The sequence below is a fragment of the Bacillus rossius genome, chromosome 16 (assembly GCF_032445375.1).
Source record: "Bacillus rossius redtenbacheri isolate Brsri chromosome 16, Brsri_v3, whole genome shotgun sequence".
Classification (NCBI taxonomy): domain Eukaryota; kingdom Metazoa; phylum Arthropoda; class Insecta; order Phasmatodea; family Bacillidae; genus Bacillus; species Bacillus rossius.
This window is the reverse complement of record NC_086343.1, coordinates 32,005,647-32,027,701: the sequence shown is the minus strand read 5'-3', so window position 1 is coordinate 32,027,701 and position 22,055 is coordinate 32,005,647. Positions and strand designations below refer to the sequence as shown.

Genomic DNA, 22,055 nt, shown 5'->3' with positions numbered 1-22,055 from the left:
AGGAAAACGAAATGTACAAACAGGAAAACGAAATGTACAAACAGGAAAACGAAATGTACAAACAGGAAAACGAAATGTACAAACAGGAAAACGAAATGTACAAACAGGAAAACGAAATGTACAAACAGGAAAACGAAATGTACAAACAGGAAAACGAAATGTACAAACAGGAAAACGAAATGTACAAACAGGAAAACGAAATGTACACACAGGAAAACGAAATGTACACACAGGAAAACGAAATGTACAAACAGGAAAACGAAAGTACACACAGGAAATCGGAACGTACACACAGTACACACAGGAAACGGAACGACCACACATACAGTAGCGGAAACACAGACTTATTTGGAAATCAGGATACAAGAAATAAAACATACTTTTTTAAAATATAAATAATTCATTTTATTTTTCATTAGTACACACATGACAGTTAATCAAATGATTAATGTATGGAGCCAGCGTTCCGAAGTTCTTTAAGTATGATCGATACTTCCACGATATGCGAGTAGTTTCCTCTACGAACAGATGCCACCATCAGTCTTAGCCGGTCAACCAATATGTTTGGATCTTTCCATGATGTGGAATCAATCTCTTCTGCCACCATCATCCTTGCACGTTTATTATAAATATTCTGATCTCTGCTGTCCTCCGTTTTAACACCAACCTCAGGGTTACTTTCATCATCGAGCCAGTGATCATCACAAGCTTGATCAGATTTATTTATTATATCACGACGTTTCTATCGCTTCGGTCTCAGGACACCACCACATTCTTCGGTCTTGTCAGCTTTAGGTTCTGCATCACAGTCCTCGATCACGTCGCCAGCTTCAGAGTCACTGTAGCAATCACCGTAGAAGGCATCGTCTTCACCCAGATTACCGTATAAGAACTCGTTATCGTCGATGTCGAAGTGTCTGCATCGCCTTCATGCTTCCTTTTTAGGAGTCCATTATTTTTACAAAGTATGGAGTATCTGCTAAATATAGGCTTGAGTGTATTTTCACATTTCAAGGTGTTGATACTTCCAATAGTTTCAGTCTTCCCGAAACCATCAGCATCCTTCAATATTTGTTTCTCGTCACGATCGGCGTGCTACGGCTTACATCATTTCTATATTAATAATATTATATGTCTTAAAATCTCCACGTCCGTGTCACTATCACAGATGTAAATCATCATCATAGCTGTCATCAATATTATCATGAGTTGCATCAATATCACTCATTTTATGATATCGTTTCCACATTTCAGTTGTCAGAGATGTACCACAATCTATGATCTTGTGAGCTCCATTCTCATTTTCTGTAAAAGCCTATCAGTCCAGTTTTATTATTTAATCCTTCAACCCATCATCACAAACTCAATTAAATCATCTTAGCATATAGAAAAAAAATCATCAAAGTTCCTTTCATTTAATCATAGGAACCGCATCATCCTTTCCACCTATAGTTTACTTTCTTGAGCCCAAGAGTCTTTCATTATATATACCATACAGTGTTCTTCAAGAGATGTGGTATACTACCAGTTCTACATACAAATCCATTCTATCAATGATTTGTTTACACATTAGAAAAACCTTCACATTATTTTTACATGTTTTATTAAATAAAAAAAAATAATTAAACAGATTCTGCTAGCTTGTGAACTTCTCATTGTTGAGCAAAGATATAGTTCTAGTACAAGCCAGAATTTTATTTATTTATTTTTTTTTTGTCATTTTAAATTTTTTATTAATTTATTTTTATTTTTAATTTTTTTTTCCTGTATTTTTATGATATCAAAGAAAACTTGTGGTGGTTTTCTCTGTGTGCTTCCGATTATTCTTGTCAATATTATGGTGGTTTTCTCCGTGTGCTTCCGATTATTATTGTTAATATTATGGTGGTTTTCTCCGTGTGCTCCTGATTATTCTTTTCGATATTATGGTGGTTTTCTCCGTGTGTTCCTGATTATTCTTGACAATATTATGATGGTTTTCTCCGGGTGCTTCTGATTATACCTAACTAGACATCTGATGGATTTCTCCGAGTGCTTTAGATTATTCTTGTTATTATATTGATGGCTTTCTCCAAGTGTTTCTGATTATACCTAACTAGACATCTGATGGTTTTCGCCGAGTGCTACAGATTATTTGTGAGAGATCTAGCACTGCATGAAGAATTTTTTACTTAATGAGTCATGTCATTTCTATTCAGAGTTACATTTAATCAGTGAAATTCTGTCAATAAATCAGCACTTACAATATTTTTATCAAGGTGGATTTAAAAAATAATAACTTTATTCAGACAAATAATAAGCTTTGAGACAGCTGAGAAGCATTAACATGAAGGACAAACTGCATTGTCCTTGGTGTCTAAGACAGGTAATTTTATTCAGAGTTTAGTATAAATTTCCGAAGTCATATTATCAAATCAACACTTAAAAAAGAATTTTAACAGGTGGAAATCACACAAAAACCAAAGTTCATTAATCAGACGATTACTATGCCTTGAAACAAATGGGAAAAGCTATCACACACGAAGATTTCCCTTCCCCTTGAGTTCTAGCGAAGCCCTCCTTCTGTTGCGATCGTTAGGGAGCATCCCGCATCCCACACAAAACATTGTCTACTTATACAGACAACAGAGACTGCATATACAGACAACTGATACATGATGGATGCTAATATGAGAATAGATTATCTTGTGATTCTTGCTAGGCCATGATATTATTCGCAAATTTTTAAATAAGGTCAATGTTCTTCCTCTTGAGATCTAGGGAAGCACACCTTTTTCAACAGATCGTGAGTGAGCATTCCGTAACCTACAACCAACTTTGGTTGCTTTTACAACATAACATATGAGGAAATATGAAGGTGGGTAGTAAAACTACGCGGAACATGAGTTTTTTAGTCAAAATGAGAAAAAAAAATCTTTTTTCGTAAATAATTGATGAATGTTCATACATAAAAATACGAAGTACCTAAATAATACTTTTAGTGGCTATTCAACCATTATGGAGTACGTACAGTCTAGTGAAGGTACGATATTCAAATATCGATCTCGATCTGAAGGACATTGTACATACTGTAGCAAATACTTTGATAAAAGCTATAATGCTCGTAGCCATGAAAAGAACGATTGTGTTAAAAGTCCATTCCGTCAAATACAAAGTTGTGGCAAGTGTGGTAGGCGGATGACACGAAGAGAGAATTTAAAAAGACACTATAAAACTTGTAAAGCCAAGCTCGTTCAGGAGATAAAGTACATAGATGGAGACGATATGCTCGGGGACAGTATGTCTTACAATGAAATTGATCGACCTAGTCTTAAAAGCGATTGTGTTAAAATCTCTCCAGGTCTCGAGAAAGGATATAGCTTAAATGGTGTTGGAGATATAAGTAAGGTAGAAGATAATGAAAGTAACATCTCCAGAAAAAGTGACAAGATGTCTTATAGTAGACTTCTACGGACTTTGGAATAATTTTTTGGAAAATTAGCAAGTAAGCTTGATGCCAATGACGGTACTCCAATGTCAAAAAATTCGAAATACTGGGATATGCAAGATGAAGATGTCAGTGTGTTTGATAAAGATGTGGACAGAAGCGATGATGATGATACAAATTATCATAATCATTATTACAAAGATTTTCAGAATATGTTCAGCAAACAATCGAAGAAGATGGTGTCATCAAGTGAAATTGATTATATATCGTGGAAAGACCCGAACGTGATGGTGAACAGGTTGCGACTTTTACTTGTTTCGCAAGATGACGAAATTTTATCAGTTATCAAAGAAACGTGGGCTATATTTGATGAACTTAGAATTTCAGGGTATATATAATAAGTTAGTAATGTGTATTGACTGATGAAATTTCATACTTTTGTATTTTTGATATAAATATAATTTTAAAAATTGTTATTAAAATGTGTCGTTATTCATGCCCTAATAAAGTTCATGTGTTTGCTACTTTAAAGAATTGAGTTGTGTATGAATATATTTATATATGTATCTGTGTGTGTGTGTGTGTGGATGATGGAAAGTTTCCATTTTACTGTATGTAGATGATGGAAAATGAGTGTCGAAGAAGGAAAGAGTATGTAGAATTAAGTATCGATGACGGAAAATGAGTGTTGAATTGAGTGTCATCGATGGAAAATGAGTGCCGAATTGAGTGTCGATGATGGAAATTGAGTGTCGAATTGAGTGTCGATGATGGAAAATGAGTGAGGAATTGAGTGACGATGATGGAAAATGAGTGTCGAATTGAGTGTCGATGATGGAAAATGAGTGTTGAATTGAGTATCGACTATGGAAAATGAGTGCCGAATTGAGTTTAGATTATGGAAAGTGAGGGTTGAATTGAGTGTCGACTATGGAAAATGAGTGCCGAATTGAGTTTAGATTATGGAAAGTGAGTGTTGAATTGAGTGTCGATGGTGGTTAATTTGCATTTGTGTGAATGTTAATGATGGAAAATGAGTGTTGACTCAAGTGCCTATCATGTAATATGAGTGTCGATGATGGAAAACGAGTGCCGAATTGGGTTTAGATTATGGAAAGTGAGTGTTGAATTGAGTGTCGATGGTGGTTAATTTGCATTTGTGTGAATGTTAATGATGGAAAATGAGTGCCGAATTGAGATTATATTATGGAATGTGAGTGTCAGTGATGACAAATGAGTGTAGAATTCCTTGCATCCAGCACTGTGTATGTGTCTCTAGGTTCTGAAGGTTCAATGGATTCCTGGTCCTATATAAAAGTAAACTTTGCTAACATGTTCACTGTCAGGATTATTTAATTAGCAGTCGGCATGCTGTTAAATATTCGAATGTAAATAAATAATAGGATGTTATTTGACTTCTTTTAGTTTATGTGTGCTGGGTGTAGTCGAGTAGGCTGATATAAGTAAGTGAGGAGCTTAATGTAGAATGGTCATGTGTTGACGAATATGTTGGTGACCTACTGTATGTGCATAAATCGAATGCTAGTGGTCTGATAATATTTAGGGTTATTTACGAAGATTTTTATCGATGTGTGCTATGACAAGCTTAAAATGTCTAGTAATCTTGTAGAGTAGGTCTCTTGTTTCGGAGACTTTTGTCATAAGGCTTAACAAGGATCGAATTTGAAGGCTTTGAAAATGTATGGTACTGGACATGACTTGGCTGTAGCTATATCAACACTGAAGGTCCTCTGAACTGTAGATGAGAGGTACAAAAAAAATTGACTTTGGACCTAGCCTGGTATCGTATAAATTATTTTAGTCATGTGTTGTAGTCATTTGAAGTCAGTTGGATGTTATGTGTAGCTCTACATAATAATATTTAAATTTGGGTACCTACTTTAAATTTTGTTTGGGTTGTGAAAGTTCCATTGATTACAGACTCTTGCTCCTCTATTAAGTCTAAATTAACCGTGTATGTAGGATGTGTGATTAGTTGATTGTATATATAATTTAAATTCTCATTCCTTGAAATTCCTAATTTTTTTAAGTAATAACAATGGATGATGTATTGACTTGCGTATTATACAAGCGGACACTGTTATTTAAGCGAGTCTTAGACAGCAGGTCCCTCAGTCCACCTCTTGTAGTGGTACAGTGCAGATCTGATGAATTTGCTTGTCTGCATATAAGTCCGATACATGAATATTGATGTGTATCCGAACTCAATGGTAGCAACGTCGAAATCGGTACAAATCCCAATGGTGACGGGGTCACCGACTGCAGAGATCTTGACGGAGGGTCTCGCGTCTTCACCGGGGTCCCTGACGACGGAGGTGATGATGATGAAGCAGATCTCTATGACAACGATGAGGGCAGCTCCAGAGATTCCGATGGTAACGAGCCTACCATCTCTAGAGATCTCAATGATGGCTGTATCTACTGTCTCTTCACTCCAAGAGACTTCAATGTGTGCATTAACGAACGAAGAGGAGACTACAATACCTGTAACTACTCCGCATTTGGTAAATAAAACATTTTGTGAGCAATTCCCAGCTTCTGCATCAGTTGTGTATACATCAGATTCTTTGGCATCCAGTACAGATGATCTGTCAATGTCGACTGGGAAATCTCCAGCTCGTGCAACATACGGGACTTCGTCGCCTACAACAGCAGTGCACATTGAAAGTAAGATACTTTCCGAGCCGTCGGTGACTCAAGGTCTAACGACGAGACATCTGTGTACGTACTGTGACAAAAGTTTTAAATATCGTCAACATGCAAGAAGACATGAAAATCATGTCTGTAGAAGAAACGCTAATCGTGAGACATTTCCGTGTGACCCGTGTGGTGTACATTTCACAAACAAAAGTAATTTGATTAGGCATTGTAAAAGCAAAGTTCATTTGCAGGTTGTACATCGGGGAAGCAATGGTAATTGCGATGAGTATCTGTATCAGTGCTGCTACTGTGGTAAACGATTTGAACGACTACGAAGTACACGCGTCCATGAAAAGCATGGCTGCAGAAGAAATCTTGACCGTGTAAAATTTCTGTGTGAGAAGTACGGTATACAGGTTACACGAAAATTTTACTTGAAAAAACATTATAAATTTTGTAAAGGAAGGTCTCCAGCATAATTTCTGGCCCTCTAAGGTGTTACACTCCTGAACTGATGTATCGTGATCTGTATGAATTATTTGTATTTTGTCACTCTTAATACGAACTATAATAATTTATTTTAATAATATTGAATGTCGCGCGGACTGAGAAATGTAAAAAATATATACAGTGTCAAATTTTATTGTGTATAAATGTAAAATTTTAAATAAATTATAGAATTAAAGAATTTTTTATTTATTTTTCCCTAACCTACATCGTTTATCTTAATGTAATAAACTACATGTGACACGTAATTTAGGTCGGGTTTGTAATGTCCGTTTTGTCTTGTTTGTGTGTATTATTTTGTTTTACCAATAATGATGAAGACAGTTTTTTTGCTAAAATTATTTTTGTCTGAGTATGTCATCTGCATTCTTAAGATTTTTTTTTATGGGAGATGTTTTGGTAAAGTGCTGGTACAGGTAATGCCGCAACATTAGAGCAAATCTGACTAGGAACTTGATTTATTATTTTTGGGAAATAATTTATTACTTCCCGAAATAAAACTAACAGACTTGTGGGAAATTTATGGTCTTAAATTGTAACCTGTCATATATTGGTGTATACTATTGTGGTGATATTAAAAAATTAATGAGTGTTAATCAATTGACCACACTTCGGTGTAAGCTGGTGCACTGGATGGGCTGTATCTGTAAGATTCTGGATACTTGGTAAGCGGTTCTTCGTCCAAGTTACTCACTCCTTCGTTGCTGATTACTAACATGAATTTTTACAACATGGAAAAAAAATTGTATACTGGCTAAGGTCTTGATTAAAAATATTTTGACGCTTATAATTATCAGAGTATTGAGTATGGTATGTGGAGTTCGACTTCTCTCGTATATGTGCTACACATTTATTTTTGTAGGTAGCAAGATATACATTCGTAGGCTGATTTTCTGCTCTGGTTCGGTGATGTATACTTTGAAGTGGTTCCGGCTAGTACTTTACGTATGCTGGATTATGATTTCACTGGAGTTTTACGTGTACTGAGTTGGAAGGCTAGTGGTGTGATGTATGCATGTCTTGAACAAAACATATGAGTGACGCAGCATTCTGCAAGCTTGCAACTCCCGCGCGAGGGGTCAATGTTCATTTGCAGGTGATGGTAGGCGTGTCTCGATCGAGAAGTCTCTGCCTCTATCCTTGAGAATTTTTTTTTAGGTTAACGTGCTTGAATTTATGTACTTTTGACTAGTCGCACGTGAATAAGTTTAAATTCGTATGCATTGGAACATATTTTCTACATGAGGTAAGAAAAATACATAGATGCTTCAATGACTGAGATAGGTATCGAACACATGGTTCTTACCCTATGAGTGACTAGCACTTGTTTGACCTATCTCCACTAACCCTCGTTTACTTTGTGATATAGATGGGACATGGCTGTTTTCAGACAGATTATGGTTAAAATGTCTTGGACAAAGTGTCCTTTGTAGAAATTACTATGTGTGGTAATTATTTTAGTCGAAGTAATAATTTAACAAGACATGTAAAAATAGCGTGAAGGTTTTTATAATGTGTAAACAAATTAATGATAGGATGGATTTGTATGTAGAAATGGTGGTATACTACATCTCTTGAAGAACACTGCATGGTATATATAATGAAAGACTCTTGGGCTCAAGAAACTATACCTACTATAGGTGGAAAGGATGAAGCGGTTCCTATGATTAAATGAAAGGAACTTTGATGATTTTTGTTCTATATAATTAAATAATTTAATTGAGTTTGGGATGATGGGTTGAAGGATTAAATAATATAACTGGACACATAGGCTTTTACAGAAAATGAGAATGGAGCTCACAAGATCATAGATTGCGGGTAAATCACTGACAACTGAAATGTGGAAACGATATCATAAAATGAGTGATATTGATGCAGCTCATGGTAATATTGATGACAGCTATGATGATGATTTACATCTGTGATAGTGACACGGACGTGGAGATTTTAAGACATATAATATTATTAATATAGAAATGATGTAAGCCGTAGCACGCCGATCGTGACGAGAAACAAATATTGAAGGATGCTGATGGTTTCGGGAAGACTGAAACTATTGGAAGTATCAACACCTTGAAATGTGAAAATACACTCAAGCCTATATTTAGCAGATACTCCATACTTTGTAAAAATAATGGACTCCTAAAAAGGAAGCATGAAGGCGATGCAGACACTTCGACATCGACGATAACGAGTTCTTATACGGTAATCTGGGTGAAGACGATGCCTTCTACGGTGATTGCTACAGTGACTCTGAAGCTGGCGACGTGATCGAGGACTGTGATGCAGAACCTAAAGCTGACAAGACCGAAGAATGTGGTGGTGTCCTGAGACCGAAGCGATAGAAACGTCGTGATATAATAAATAAATCTGATCAAGCTTGTGATGATCACTGGCTCGATGATGAAAGTAACCCTGAGGTTGGTGTTAAAACGGAGGACAGCAGAGATCAGAATATTTATAATAAACGTGCAAGGATGATGGTGGCAGAAGAGATTGATTCCACATCATGGAAAGATCCAAACATATTGGTTGACCGGCTAAGACTGATGGTGGCATCTGTTCGTAGAGGAAACTACTCGCATATCGTGGAAGTATCGATCATACTTAAAGAACTTCGGAACGCTGGCTCCATACATTAATCATTTGATTAACTGTCATGTGTGTACTAATGAAAAATAAAATGAATTATTTATATTTTAAAAAAGTATGTTTTATTTCTTGTATCCTGATTTCCAAATAAGTCTGTGTTTCCGCTACTGTATGTGTGGTCGTTCCGTTTCCTGTGTGTACTGTGTGTACGTTCCGATTTCCTGTGTGTACTTTCGTTTTCCTGTTTGTACATTTCGTTTTCCTGTGTGTACATTTCGTTTTCCTGTGTGTACATTTCGTTTTCCTGTTTGTACATTTCGTTTTCCTGTTTGTACATTTCGTTTTCCTGTTTGTACATTTCGTTTTCCTGTTTGTACATTTCGTTTTCCTGTTTGTACATTTCGTTTTCCTGTTTGTACATTTCGTTTTCCTGTTTGTACATTTCGTTTTCCTGTTTGTACATTTCGTTTTCCTGTGTGTACATTTCGTTTTCCTGTGTGTACATTTCGTTTTCCTGTTTGTACATTTCGTTTTCCTGTTTGTACATTTCGTTTTCCTGTTTGTACATTTCGTTTTCCTGTGTGTACATTTCGTTTTCCTGTGTGTACGTCCCGTTTCCTGTGTGTACTGTGTGTACGTTCCGTTTTCCTGTGTGTACATTCCGTTTCCTGTGTGTATTGCGTGTTTTTTCCCTGTGGTTTTTGTTATGGTTGAATGTGTGTGTCGATCGTTCGTTTCATGTACATAGTAAAATTTTTTAATTGCTGTAAATTGTGTGCATGGTCAGAGCGGCGTCCTCCGCGCAGTGTTTCTTGGCGCGTCCAACGGAGAAATGATAGTAGCTTCCCCCTCCATGCGGTCCTGGAGGGGCAGGCGGGGCTATCGCTTCCGTCGGTGAGCGGAAATGCTCTTACGAATTTCTACTCCTTCCGCCTAAGACGCACACGCACGTGCTTTGTGGTCATCACCCGCCGTATGCGTGGTATACATTCGTTTCCTCTCCTAGCACTGCTGAACTGTATTCATGTAGATGTTTTTATAAATGTAGAAAAAAATTTGTTTTATATATATCCCTTTTTTATAAATGTACACCTAATTATTTTAAATATCAATTTTTTTATACGTGTAACTCTTTATTATTTTAAATATGAACTTTTTTATAAATGTAAATAACTTTTATATTGACGCTTTTCCCTGCTACTTTTTTTATAACTAATAGTATTTAAAGTGAAACAAGAATATTTAATATTTTTTTTAAAACTTTAATTTAGTATAGTGATTGCGGATTAATATAACATACACACATAAATTGGATTAATTTTATTTCCAACAATTCCCCGTCCGGTACCAGACGATTACAGAGGACGCATTACAATGATGAAGTGTAGTTCATTACATATAGTTCTGATTGTATATTTTCTTTATAGTCTTACACACCACATATAAATTTTTATGGGTGATAAAAAATATAACACGTAATTTTGAGTCACTGCTGATTATGATTATTTAGTTCACACTTGATTCAAATAAAAAGTTTTGATATAGCTACGGAACAATAACTGACGCAACAGGAGTGACAAAACTTGAACACTGTAACTATTTCACGCTATACTTGTCGTCACGCAGATCACTGTTCTTCTGTGGACTCTGGTATGGAGCGATGGTTATCCGTACACTTCGACACGGGATGATGATGAGGTAGCGATGGCGACGGTGTAGACATTGCAGAACTTGACATTCGGCGTGATGCAATTGACGTTAGTGGCGTTAATGGTCTCGACGGTGTGGGAGATGACAAAGATGGAGATCCGTCACGAGATGTACCAGGCTCTCGGGCAGCACCAGCAATGGTGGTGTGGGACAATGACGCCTCACGTGATGGTTCATGGTTCACGAACTGACGAGAGCCCGCCTCTCCAAACACTTGACGGGCTGACTCTACTGGTGAGTGGTCACGATCGGGGGATCGACCCCATGGCTCGTCTCGCGACCAGCGACGTCCCTGTCGTCTGCAGCACTCGATGGCATACCAGTTGTGAAGGTACGTTTCCTCGTCTTCTTCATCGCTCATATCGTCACTACGTATTTGCGTCGAGGACTCCAGCATCCATGGGTCATAGATTGATTTTTTCGTTGACATGTTAGTTGCTGCAAGGACCACGATGCTGGTGAGGAGGAACTGAGGCAAAAACTGACGGCTCCCGGGTCCTGCGGCCGGTATTTATACTTTAAAAGGTAGAATAGGGGTGAGGAGGAGGGTAGGGTTGGGAATGACGGTAAGGTGAGGGAGGGAGTGGTGGAGGAGGGTGGCTATTACGATAAAAAATAATAATAAATTAAAAAAGGGGAGGGGTTGGTCGTCATGTGCGAAAAAAATAATTTTTTAGGAAGGTGGTGGAGGGCGGTGAAGGGGGGGGGGTGGAGGGGGGGGGTGTAAGTTCGTATATGCATTGGTACCAGTGGTGGGGGTCAGTCTGCTAGCACCCACCATTGAGGAAGGAGCCTGTCGCCATTTTTAATTTTTTTTGACCTCGTCGGGTTCGAACCGAGGACTCCGAGCTCCGTGTCGTTAATGTATGATTTTTTATAAATAATTTATTAAAATTTTATTATTTAATTTTTTTATATTTTTTAAAAATATTTCATTAAAATCGGATAATAAATAAAAAAGTTAAAAATGGCGACCGTAACGGAAATTGCAGCGGTGACGTCATCATTCAAAATGGCGGAAAACACATCACCGGAATTTTCGAGAACACAATGATGTCATCCAAAATGGCGGATCCAAGATGGCGGATCCAAAATGGCCGTCGGGTTAAAGGTCAAGGTCAAAGGTCAAGGTCACAACCATCCAAGATGGCCGCCGTGACGTCACAATCCAATATGGCGGTCGGCTCCTCAGGCTCCTCACCCTGACGCCTGTCCCAGCTCCGGCTATCCTATACTACTAATAATTAACCTTTATTGCCGAAATTGTTGTTGTAATAAGCAATGAAAACCAGATTAACTTTTCACTTCACTTTATAAACAATCGAGTGGAAGAGAGATAGATGCGGCGCAAGCGTACAATGAGCGTAACGGGACACAGCGTAACGGAACAATAAGCGTAACGGGACACTTTTTCGTGCGTGCAGCCGGCGTTCATCGATTTATTTGACGTTGTCACGTCAAAATAATGTTACCGGGTCTTCAAGTACTCGCCAGAGATGTGTAACATGTAAACTCGGTGACAATAAAATAAATATGATCTCATGTTGCAAATACACTTATAATGCGAAACTCGGACACGGAATTTAACGTATAATTCTTTTAAATAATGCCCAGCGTGATAAATATACGCACATTGTGATGTCAACTACATTTCTGGACGCGAATCACACGTATTTTCCGCGCCCGCCGCTAGAATTCGCTGCCGGAGCAGCTACGTCGACTATCAAATCATTCGATTTGCAGAGCGAAATGTTAAACTATACAATGAAACGGTCTCTGATAAAAGCGAAATATACTTGACAAAATACTTAACCCCGGATTTTGACCAGTTTTTCAATAAGGAATTTTATTGAAACACTGCCCATCCTGTTAAAATGTATAAAACAGTCAATACTATAAAGTTTTCCTTTTGTTCGTGCCATCCGCCACATATACATTTCCGTTCCATGCGACTTCCATTTCATTCACGAAATTACTCCTAAAAAATGCCATATACTGAGAGCAAAGATGTTACACATCAAAAATGATGTCTGTCGCTCAAAAAGAGTGAGTGAAGTCAGTCATCACTAGGGACCGGAAAAATTCGCGTTTTCAATGACTTCTAGGATAGACTCCATGATCCTCTATGTACTTGTGCAGATTACACCTGCTGATTGGCTACTAACTCGTGATACGTGCTAACTGGGAAGCTTGTGATTCGATACTTCTTCTGTCGAACGTTTTTCATTGGTCCACAGTCCTTCAGATAAACTGTTGCCCAATCACTGAAGCAGCAAGAAAGGCAAATGTATTTGGATTCTAGCCTATCGCGAAATGAACCCCCGAATTTTTTGGTCTCTAGTCATTACTGAGCTAAAAGACCTATTTTAATTATGTAGCTAAATGAACTAAAGTTTGCGAATTCTTTTAGTAGGCCCAAGTATTTTCCTAGCTCAAATAATACACTCATGGTTGTAACATTTATTTCAAAGTTCTTTTCTTAGTGTCTAATTAATAAAAAAAATTCCTTATCAGTAGAGACCTGAAAAATTCGCGAATTCATTTCGCGATAGGCTAAAATACAAATCGTTATACCTCAACTCTGCCTCTGCTATTGGCTCACAACTCACCTGGATGACTCTGGGCCAATGAGAAACACTCAACCAAAGCTTTATCGAATCACAGGCTGCTACGCGGGAACGTCTCACAAGACAGCAGCCAATCAGTGGGTGGCATTTGACCGAGTGTACTTTAAACTATGGAGTTCATCCTACAGGTCATTGAACCCGCGAATTTTTCCGGTCCCAACCTATCAGTTTCGGGATTCGTCTCCCGGCGGACATAAATAATATTTTTTTTAATTGGAAACTTGGCAAAAGTTTTCGTGGAACGGTGGTTGTTCTCGTCACAATCCAGTTGTACTCTTTTTCCGGAGATTCTCCATTATTATCTCGTCACTAGGGGCTGGGGGAATCTGCGGTTTCGATGACCTCGGGTTAGATACACAGCACATCGCATGCAGCCAGTTGTTTGGCTGATGGCTTATGAGTAGAGACCCGGAAAATTCGCGGGTTCATTTCGTGGTATGCTAAAATTCAAATAATTATACCTTAGTGCTGCTTCTGCCATTGATTCACTGTTAATCTGGACGACTGAGGGCCAATTAGAGACCCTCACTCATAGAAGTGTCGAATCACAGGCCACCCAGTCGAGACGACTGATAAGACAGCAGCCAATGAACAGTTGGCATTTGCCCGAGTGTGTAGAGGATATTGGAGTCTATCCTGGAGGTCATTGAACCCGCGAATTTTCCGGGTCTCTACTTATGAGACGTCTCGGTTGGTTTGCTTGTGATCCGATGCTTCCATGGTTTAGGGTTTCTCGTCGATTCAGACTCGTCCAGATGAACAGTGCACCAATTCCAAAGGAACTTTTGAAGGTGTATGTATTTGAATTTTATACTATCGCGAAATCAAACCGTCAATTTTTTCCGGTCCCTACTTATCATTCTTCATCGTCTCTAATCAGGGTCGTAGAGTGGAAAAAAAAGGGGGGGGGGAAGTAGGCCAATGATAGCAGAACTTAAATTACAAGTCGGGAAACCTTAAGTTATGCGATACGTTCGTTTCACGTTTACAGTCGTTGCAAAGGTAACCTTATACAAGCATATCTGCCTGGATGAAATTTATGATAACAGACCACAAAGAACGATTATATAAATTATTTTGTTTAATCTTAGATGAAGAGGTGGCTTGGTTATCGCTTGCCGACGGAATGTTGAGAACCTGATAGGGCAATGAAAGATTTGCTAGCGTGATAGGTGGATGTTGTGTGAGAGAGATGTAATCTCAGTATAATACTGAGTATTTCTTACGAAAATGGGCGCTTAATTTTATTTATTAATTGGTGGTTTAGTCAATAACTGTTTTTTTAACCATGGAAAATATAATCGAATATTTAATAATTAGACTTAAATTTTGTTCTGTTGTGCTCATTAATGTGCGCAGTTAATACTGGACAGCTATTCAGGGAACACAATGATATTAGCCCGTATAATGATCCGGACCCAGTAGTACTTCGAACACTATTATAGTAATGATATAGTTGTTTCCGTGTTGATTTACAAATACCTGTTATTTTATATTAATACTTATGTTTATGGGAATGCCTATTTCGCGAAAAGATTCCGAGACTAGTTATAAGTTAAAACACTGTAGCATCGTCTGTGTTTCGTGATTGGGTGAGTTTATTCCAGGCGCATGTCCAAATGTTACAACACCAATCACAGAAATTCAATGCGGAAGCAAACGCGTCCTGAGTGGCCCGGACAATAAAGGCAACGAATCCTCTCGCTAATGGACGCCAATCACAAGGAAGAAACCTCTGGCGTGGGTACATCTTTTTGCAGTCTAATAGTCATTCAGATTTCTTCGCGAAAAATACCTGCCCCTGTATAAACCATTAACTAAAGAAAAAATATATTACAGTGGGAGCTTTAAAGAAATGCGCGTCGAAATTGTTGCGGGCGCCGCATCTGGAAGAGTTCAGTCGAGCGAAAAACGCGCCACATTCAACACTCAAAGCCTCATTTTTTTCTTGTTTCCCCTTCCAGAGAAGCCTGCGCATCGCGGCGGGCCCAGCTGTCGGAGTCGTGATGAGTAAACATGAGCCCGCCTCGCCGCCGACAGAGTCGGACCCGAGGACGAATAACGGAATAACGTTTCGGCTCGGCTGGCTCCGAAAAGACCATAAAATTTCAGCTCCTCAGAATCAAACGCGGCTAAGTCACAGTTTCATTGCGTCGACGGGGAAGTGAACAATCTGCTCGTTCGATGATACTTCAGGGCCACGCATATTTCGCGAAATGATTCGGGGACTAGCTGAAAGTTTAAAAAAAAAACTGTAGCGTCGTCTGTGTTTCGTGATTGGGTGAGTTTCTTTTCAGGTACATGACGATTGTTAAAAACTCCAATCACAGTAATTCATTGCGAAAGAAAATGCGTCCCGAGTGGCTCAGCCAAATAAGGCAACGACTTCTCTCGCAGACGGCCGCCAATCACAAGGAATAAACCGCTGGTGCACGTATAAATTGTTGCAGTCTGATAGGCGTTCAGATTTATTCACGAAAAAATACCTGCCCCTAATGATACTTAGTCCGGAAAACTACGTGGATTTATTTCGCGATAGGCTAAAATTAAAATACCTATACCTTCCAGTTGCTTTCGCCATTGGCTCACTGTTTATCTGAAGGGTTCTGGGCCAATGAGAAATTCTCAACTAAAGAAATAACCAATCACAGACAACCAACTTGAAACACCTCCCAAGTGATCAACCAACGAACTGGCGTTCTTTTCCCGACTATACAGGATACTGTGTAGTCCACCCTGAAGGTCAATGAAACCCGCTAATTTTTACAGTCCCTAATGATACTGTGCTCTCTATCATGTACGTGTGGTGGGAAAGAAGAAACTAATGATTAATTAATTCCTAATAGCAGACGTTTTTGAACGAATAAAGTTTCAAATAATTGTGACTGGATTTAATGTTTGTATGGTTCAACTTAAAATCTTTCAATTAATGATATAGAAAAATTATTGAGTGAGTTACAATGTTATTGTTCTGTAGAAAATAAAATTTTACTATTAAATCTGCAATAAAAGCAAATTTTGGACTTAGTCTCGTTCTAGTCTAAGGTACAGAAATTTCGGGGAGTTATCCTTTTCATAGAAAGTCTTAAAAAATACTATAAATATAAATTGTGAATGCCTGCATTTTTCGAAATGTGTCTTTCATCCCCCCGGGGCAATTGAAGTTTTCCTTTTGACTCTTCTGACATGTGCACAGAAACTGTAGGGTTGACAAAACTTTCATGAGATGCGTTTTTGTTTTTTTTTGTGTTTCGTCTCTTCAGGCTTGGCTTAAAATGTTCCACGCGTTTTTTTTCATCTCTTCGCCAAAGAAATGCTGTAGATAATTCTTGAAGATTACGTCTACGTAAGGTTGCCAAACAGAGAGCAAAATTTAAGCGGCAATTTCTTTCCGTTAATGACACTTCCGTATTTTTAATGGTGTTGGTTCTCGTAAAATGGTTTTTAAGATTCTCTTCGTGAACCCCCACATTAATATTCGATTCCCCGTTTCATCACTTACGTGCTCTATCTCAGAACGTGAGACTGGCTAACATACGATCTTAAGGTATTTTTTTTTTAGGTATGAAATTTCGTGTGCAAAATTAACAGCGTCCAATAGGGAAATGTGTCTTCTATTTTAACCATTAGATTTATTGGAAGTCTGCGAAAGACTCGTTGAGAAATTTTTCTGAAGAAAATACTTATTTTGTTAACGTGCAATATTCTTGTACGTTTTTTCAAGGAAATGTATTTCATCCTTAGGCGCTAAAAATTTTAATAAATCGCTACAAATAAAAATTGTTTTTATTTATATCATAATTTCGAAGGACTTTATATGGATGCTTCAACTTCAAATTGATCATTCTTTTTGCTGTAATATTTGCTTCTTCAGATAAACAATAAATTTGATACATTTTACCTTATTTACTGTACAATTTACACTAATGTGCTTGTAGATTTACAGGAAGATATACTGGTAACAAGTTTCCAAATAATTCCTTTGTAAAATTTCAAAAACCTTTTAAAGTACATTTAATGAATTTTGATATTCGGAGCCGAAGAGACGTTTAAGACGCATAGCACGTAAACTTGTGCTGTTGTTGGACTTCAAATACGAATGACGTCACCTTCAGCTGTGTTGGTACACGAGACCAGGAAGATAACAGCCACCCATAGGTTAACTGGCTACCGGTATGCGCTAAAAGCTCAACTGTCAAGCTGTCTGGTAAAAAAAAAAATTCTGGGTGCGAATGAGTAATGTGTTTTTAATACAGATGTGTGAAATAAACAAAAAATTTTTATAAAAAAAATTGATTGTCTGTAAAGTCGGTTTAGGGACGATAGTTTAAAGTGACAACGTCATAACAAAACATTGATGAAATGATTGCATATTTTTATGAATCAAATTGAATGATTTTTATTTTAATAATAAAAGAATAAATAGGTACTTGAAATTATACTAGTAATCAGATTTTTAAAATGCAAGAATAATTAACCTTTATTTCCATCATTGTTGTTGTAATAAGCAATGAAAACCACATTAACTTTTCACTTCACTTTATAAACAGTCGACGAAACAGTTCACGTGTAGATGACTTGTAATTAATTTTAAAAACTGGCGTTTAGCTATAAAGTTGAAATATAATTATGAACATGTTTTCATATAAATAAACTGTAATCAAATATATATAATCAATTATATGAATTACCAAAATTTTTAATTTATTATTACTGCACTCGCCGACAGCGTAACGGAACATAGCGTAATGGAACAAATAGCGTAACGGGACACAGCGTAACAAAACAATGAGCGTAACGGGACACAGCGTAACGGAACAATGTGCGTAACGGGAAACGTTTTCGTGCGTGCAGCCGGCGTTCATCGATTTATTAGACGTCACGTCAAAAATTCCTCTAATTAACGTGTTTCATAACACCAAAATACTCCAAAATATTCTTTCTGCGTTGCACTTGATGAGATACGTATTAACACAAGGAAAGTTATCGTTACACTAGCAAAATAAAAATATAATTAATCTCTAAGCGATGAAATCAATTTTTTTCTATTTACATAGGTGACTATAGTTAATATTTTTTTTAAAGATATTTTCTGTCTATAGACTTGCAATGCTATGTTAGACTTACATTGCAATGCTCAGCCAAATATTTCGTGGTACTATTTTCTTTGCCGTAAATATTTAGTTTATAAACAGTCTGTAACTGAATAAAAAGTGAGGTGCATTCGAAAACACAGTGTCTCAGTCGTGAAAATAAAGGAAAAATTAATGAAAATTGCTGCGTTTCCGATTACCTGTTTCGAGATCAGATTCGGGAGAGTATTTTCCTATTTGAAATTTTAACTGCATAAAATCAAGTCATTTGTTAAGTCAACTGGTGCCTTAGAGTAGGAACCATACATAACCAATCATCATTGTACATGCTATATGTAAGGACATGTAGAGTTTAAGTTATTACCAAGTGACAGCCTAGATTTCAAATATTTGTACTCTTGAATGGCAAATATTATTGGGTAACGGGTTATCTGACATTCCATGAATCTCTAAAAACAAATGACAAACAGCATAATTTAGCATGTAAAGAATGTGCGACCCAGAAAGAAAGTAAAATGTGGCGGCAGCCATTGAATATTTCTGACGCACATGTTTGTGAAATCTAGCCTGACACAAGATAATAAAGCGAATTGGGCAAGAATTACTTTCAGCACACGCATTTTTCTCCTCATCGCGTGCAGTCATGTTCGCCAGTTCAAAATGAAATTCACCTAGGGTTAAGGGTTTGACGAAAATAAGAAATTTTAGTGGGGGTGTGGGGGGGGGGGGGAGGGAGTGTTAGCTTCAGCTAAACACATAAGTAGGGGCAGGCATTTTTCGCGAATAAAGCTGAACGCCTATTAGACTGCAACAAGGTATACCCGCACCAGAGGTTTCTTCTTTGTGATTGGCGGCAGTCTGCGAGATAAGTCGTCGCCGTGTTTGACGTAGCCACTCAGGAAGCGTTTGCTTCCGCGCTTAATTACTGTGATTGGTGTTGCAACAGTCGACACGATCCTGAAAGAAACTCACCCAATCACAAAACACCGACGATGCTACAGTGTTTTAACTTTCGCCTAGTCTGGGAATCTTTTCGCGAAATATGCATGGCCCTACACATAAGTAGAGATCGGAAAAATACGCGGAATCATTTCGCGATATGCTGAACTGCAAATAATTGTACCTTTTTGCGACTCCTGCTATTGGTCTCTGTTAACCTGGAGGACTGCGGGCCAACTATAGACCCTCAGTCAAAGCAGTATCGAATCCACGAGTCTCCCAATTGAGACGCCTTACAAGTCAGCAGCTAATGAACAGGTGACGTTTGCCCGAGTATGGACAGGATCGTGGAGTCTATCCTAGAGGTAATTAATTTTTCGAATTTTTCCAGTCCCTACACATAAGGTTCACTTAGTAAATACGACAAAAACAAACGATGAGCAAATCAGTTTCGCAGGAACGCTAGGATACATGTTCGAGAATTATAACAAGTTACATGTGGTAATTATTGGAGACAGGGAAAATTTCGCGGATACATTTTGAGATAATATATAATTCCAAACTCGTTTACCTTCTTGCTATTTCAGTGATGGAATCACAGTTTACCTGAAGAACTATGAGTAGGGGCCGGAAAAATTCGCGGGTTCAATGACCTGTAGGATGAACTCCATAGTTCTACGTACACTCGGTCAAATGCCACCCACTGATTGGCTGCTGTCTTGCGAGAGTTCCAGCGTAGCAGCCTGTGATTCGATAAAGCTTTGGTTGGGTGTTTCTCATTGGCCCAGAGTCATCCAGGTGACTTGTGAGCCAGTAGCTAGAGACCTGAAAAATTTTCGGATTCATTTCGTGAAATGCTACAATTCAAATAATTATACCTTAGTGCTGCTTCTGCCGTTGGTCCACTGTCAATCTGGAGTATAATAAGGGCCAATCAGAGACCCTCACTCATGGAAGTGTTGAATCACAGGCCACCCAGTCGAGACGACTCACAAGTCAACAGCCAATGAACAGTTGGCATTTGTCCGAGTGTGTAGAGGATATTGTAGTATATCCTGGAGGTCATTGAACCGGCGAATTTTTCCGGTCCCTACCAATAGCAGAGGGTGCACTGTGGTATAACGATTTGTAGGGACTGGAAGAATTCGCGGTTTCAATTACCACTAGGATAGACTCCACGATTCTCTATGTACTCGGGCAACTATCACCTGGTCATTGGCTACCGACTCGGGACACCTGTTTACTGCGATTCTTATGATTCGATACTTCTTTAGTTGAGTGTTTGCCGTTGGCTCAGAGTCCTTCAGGTAAATTGCGGTCCAATCACTGACGCAGCATTAAGATGAACGAGTTTGGATTCCAGCCTGTCTCGAAAGGAATCCGCGAATTTTTCCTGTCTCTAACGATTTGTATTTTAGCCTATCGGGAAATGAAATCGCGAAATTTTCCGGTCTCTAAAAATGCCTGTCCCTGGTGATATCTGTTGCATTTGTAATACAGGAACTGGGGTTGTGGGGAAAGTAAGGGGGGAGGGGGGAGCTTACCGAGCGCGCGACGGGACAGCCGCCGAAGAGGCGGTCCTCGTGCACGCCGCCGCTCTGGTGGTTCTTCAGCTTCAGGAAGGAGGCCATGGCGACGGCTGCTCGCGCGCTCCACTGCGGCCCGGCGGGCCCTGCCGCGCGCTCTTATACGCCCGCAGATAAGCGAGCAGGGACTGTCCCCTCTCGGGGTGACGTCACACTGAGGCGCGTGGGCCCGCCAGCGCTTCTCCGATCCTGCTTCCGGACCACCAGCTCACCACACGGCCTATTTATAGAGACCGGGACAATTCGCGAATTCATTTCGAGACCGGATGGAAATTAAAACACTACCGTCTGTGTTTCGTGATCGGGTGAGTTTCTCCCAGGTGCAATTCGAGTGTTACAACACCAATCTCAGTGATTCAGTGCGGAAGAAAACGCGTCCTGAGTGGCTCGGCCGAATAAGGCAACGACTTCTCTCGCACAAAACCGCCAATAACAAGGAAGACACCACAGGTGCTGGTATACCTTTTTGCAGTCTAACAAGTGTTCAGATCTTTTCGCGAAAATTGCCTGGACCTTGCTATTATTAGAGACCGGAAAAATTCGCGAATTGATTTCGCTATAGGCTAAAAATATAAATCGTTATACCTCAGTGCTGCCTCTGCTACTGGCTCACAACTCACCTGGATGACTCTGGGCCAATTAGAAACACCCCACGAAAGCTTTATCGAATCACAGGCTGCTACGCGGGAACGTCTCACAAGACAGCAGACAATGAGTGGGTGGAATTTGACCGAGTGTACGTAGAACTATGGAGTTCATCCTACAGGTCGTTGAACCCGCGAATTTTTCCGGTCCCTAGCTATTGGTAGGGGCAGAGGCAGTTTTAGCGCATAAATCTGAACACCTATTAGACTGCAACAAGCTACACCCGTCTGCGAGAGAAGTTAGTTGCCTTGTTGTGACCGAGCCACTC

The 22,055-nt window shown here is 38.8% G+C and overlaps 1 protein-coding gene across 1 annotated transcript in view; it reads right to left on the bottom strand.

Annotated features, from left to right (window-relative positions):
* Positions 1-21,227, bottom strand: part of LOC134539792 (nitric oxide synthase, salivary gland) — a 239,806-nt gene extending 218,579 nt beyond the window's left edge. The window contains exon 1 of the mRNA XM_063382059.1: positions 21,101-21,227. Within this exon, the coding sequence (XP_063238129.1) occupies positions 21,101-21,187 (87 nt within the window). The 5' untranslated portion in view covers positions 21,188-21,227. The remainder of the gene's footprint in view (positions 1-21,100) is intronic.
* Positions 21,228-22,055: the final 828 nt, after the last annotated feature.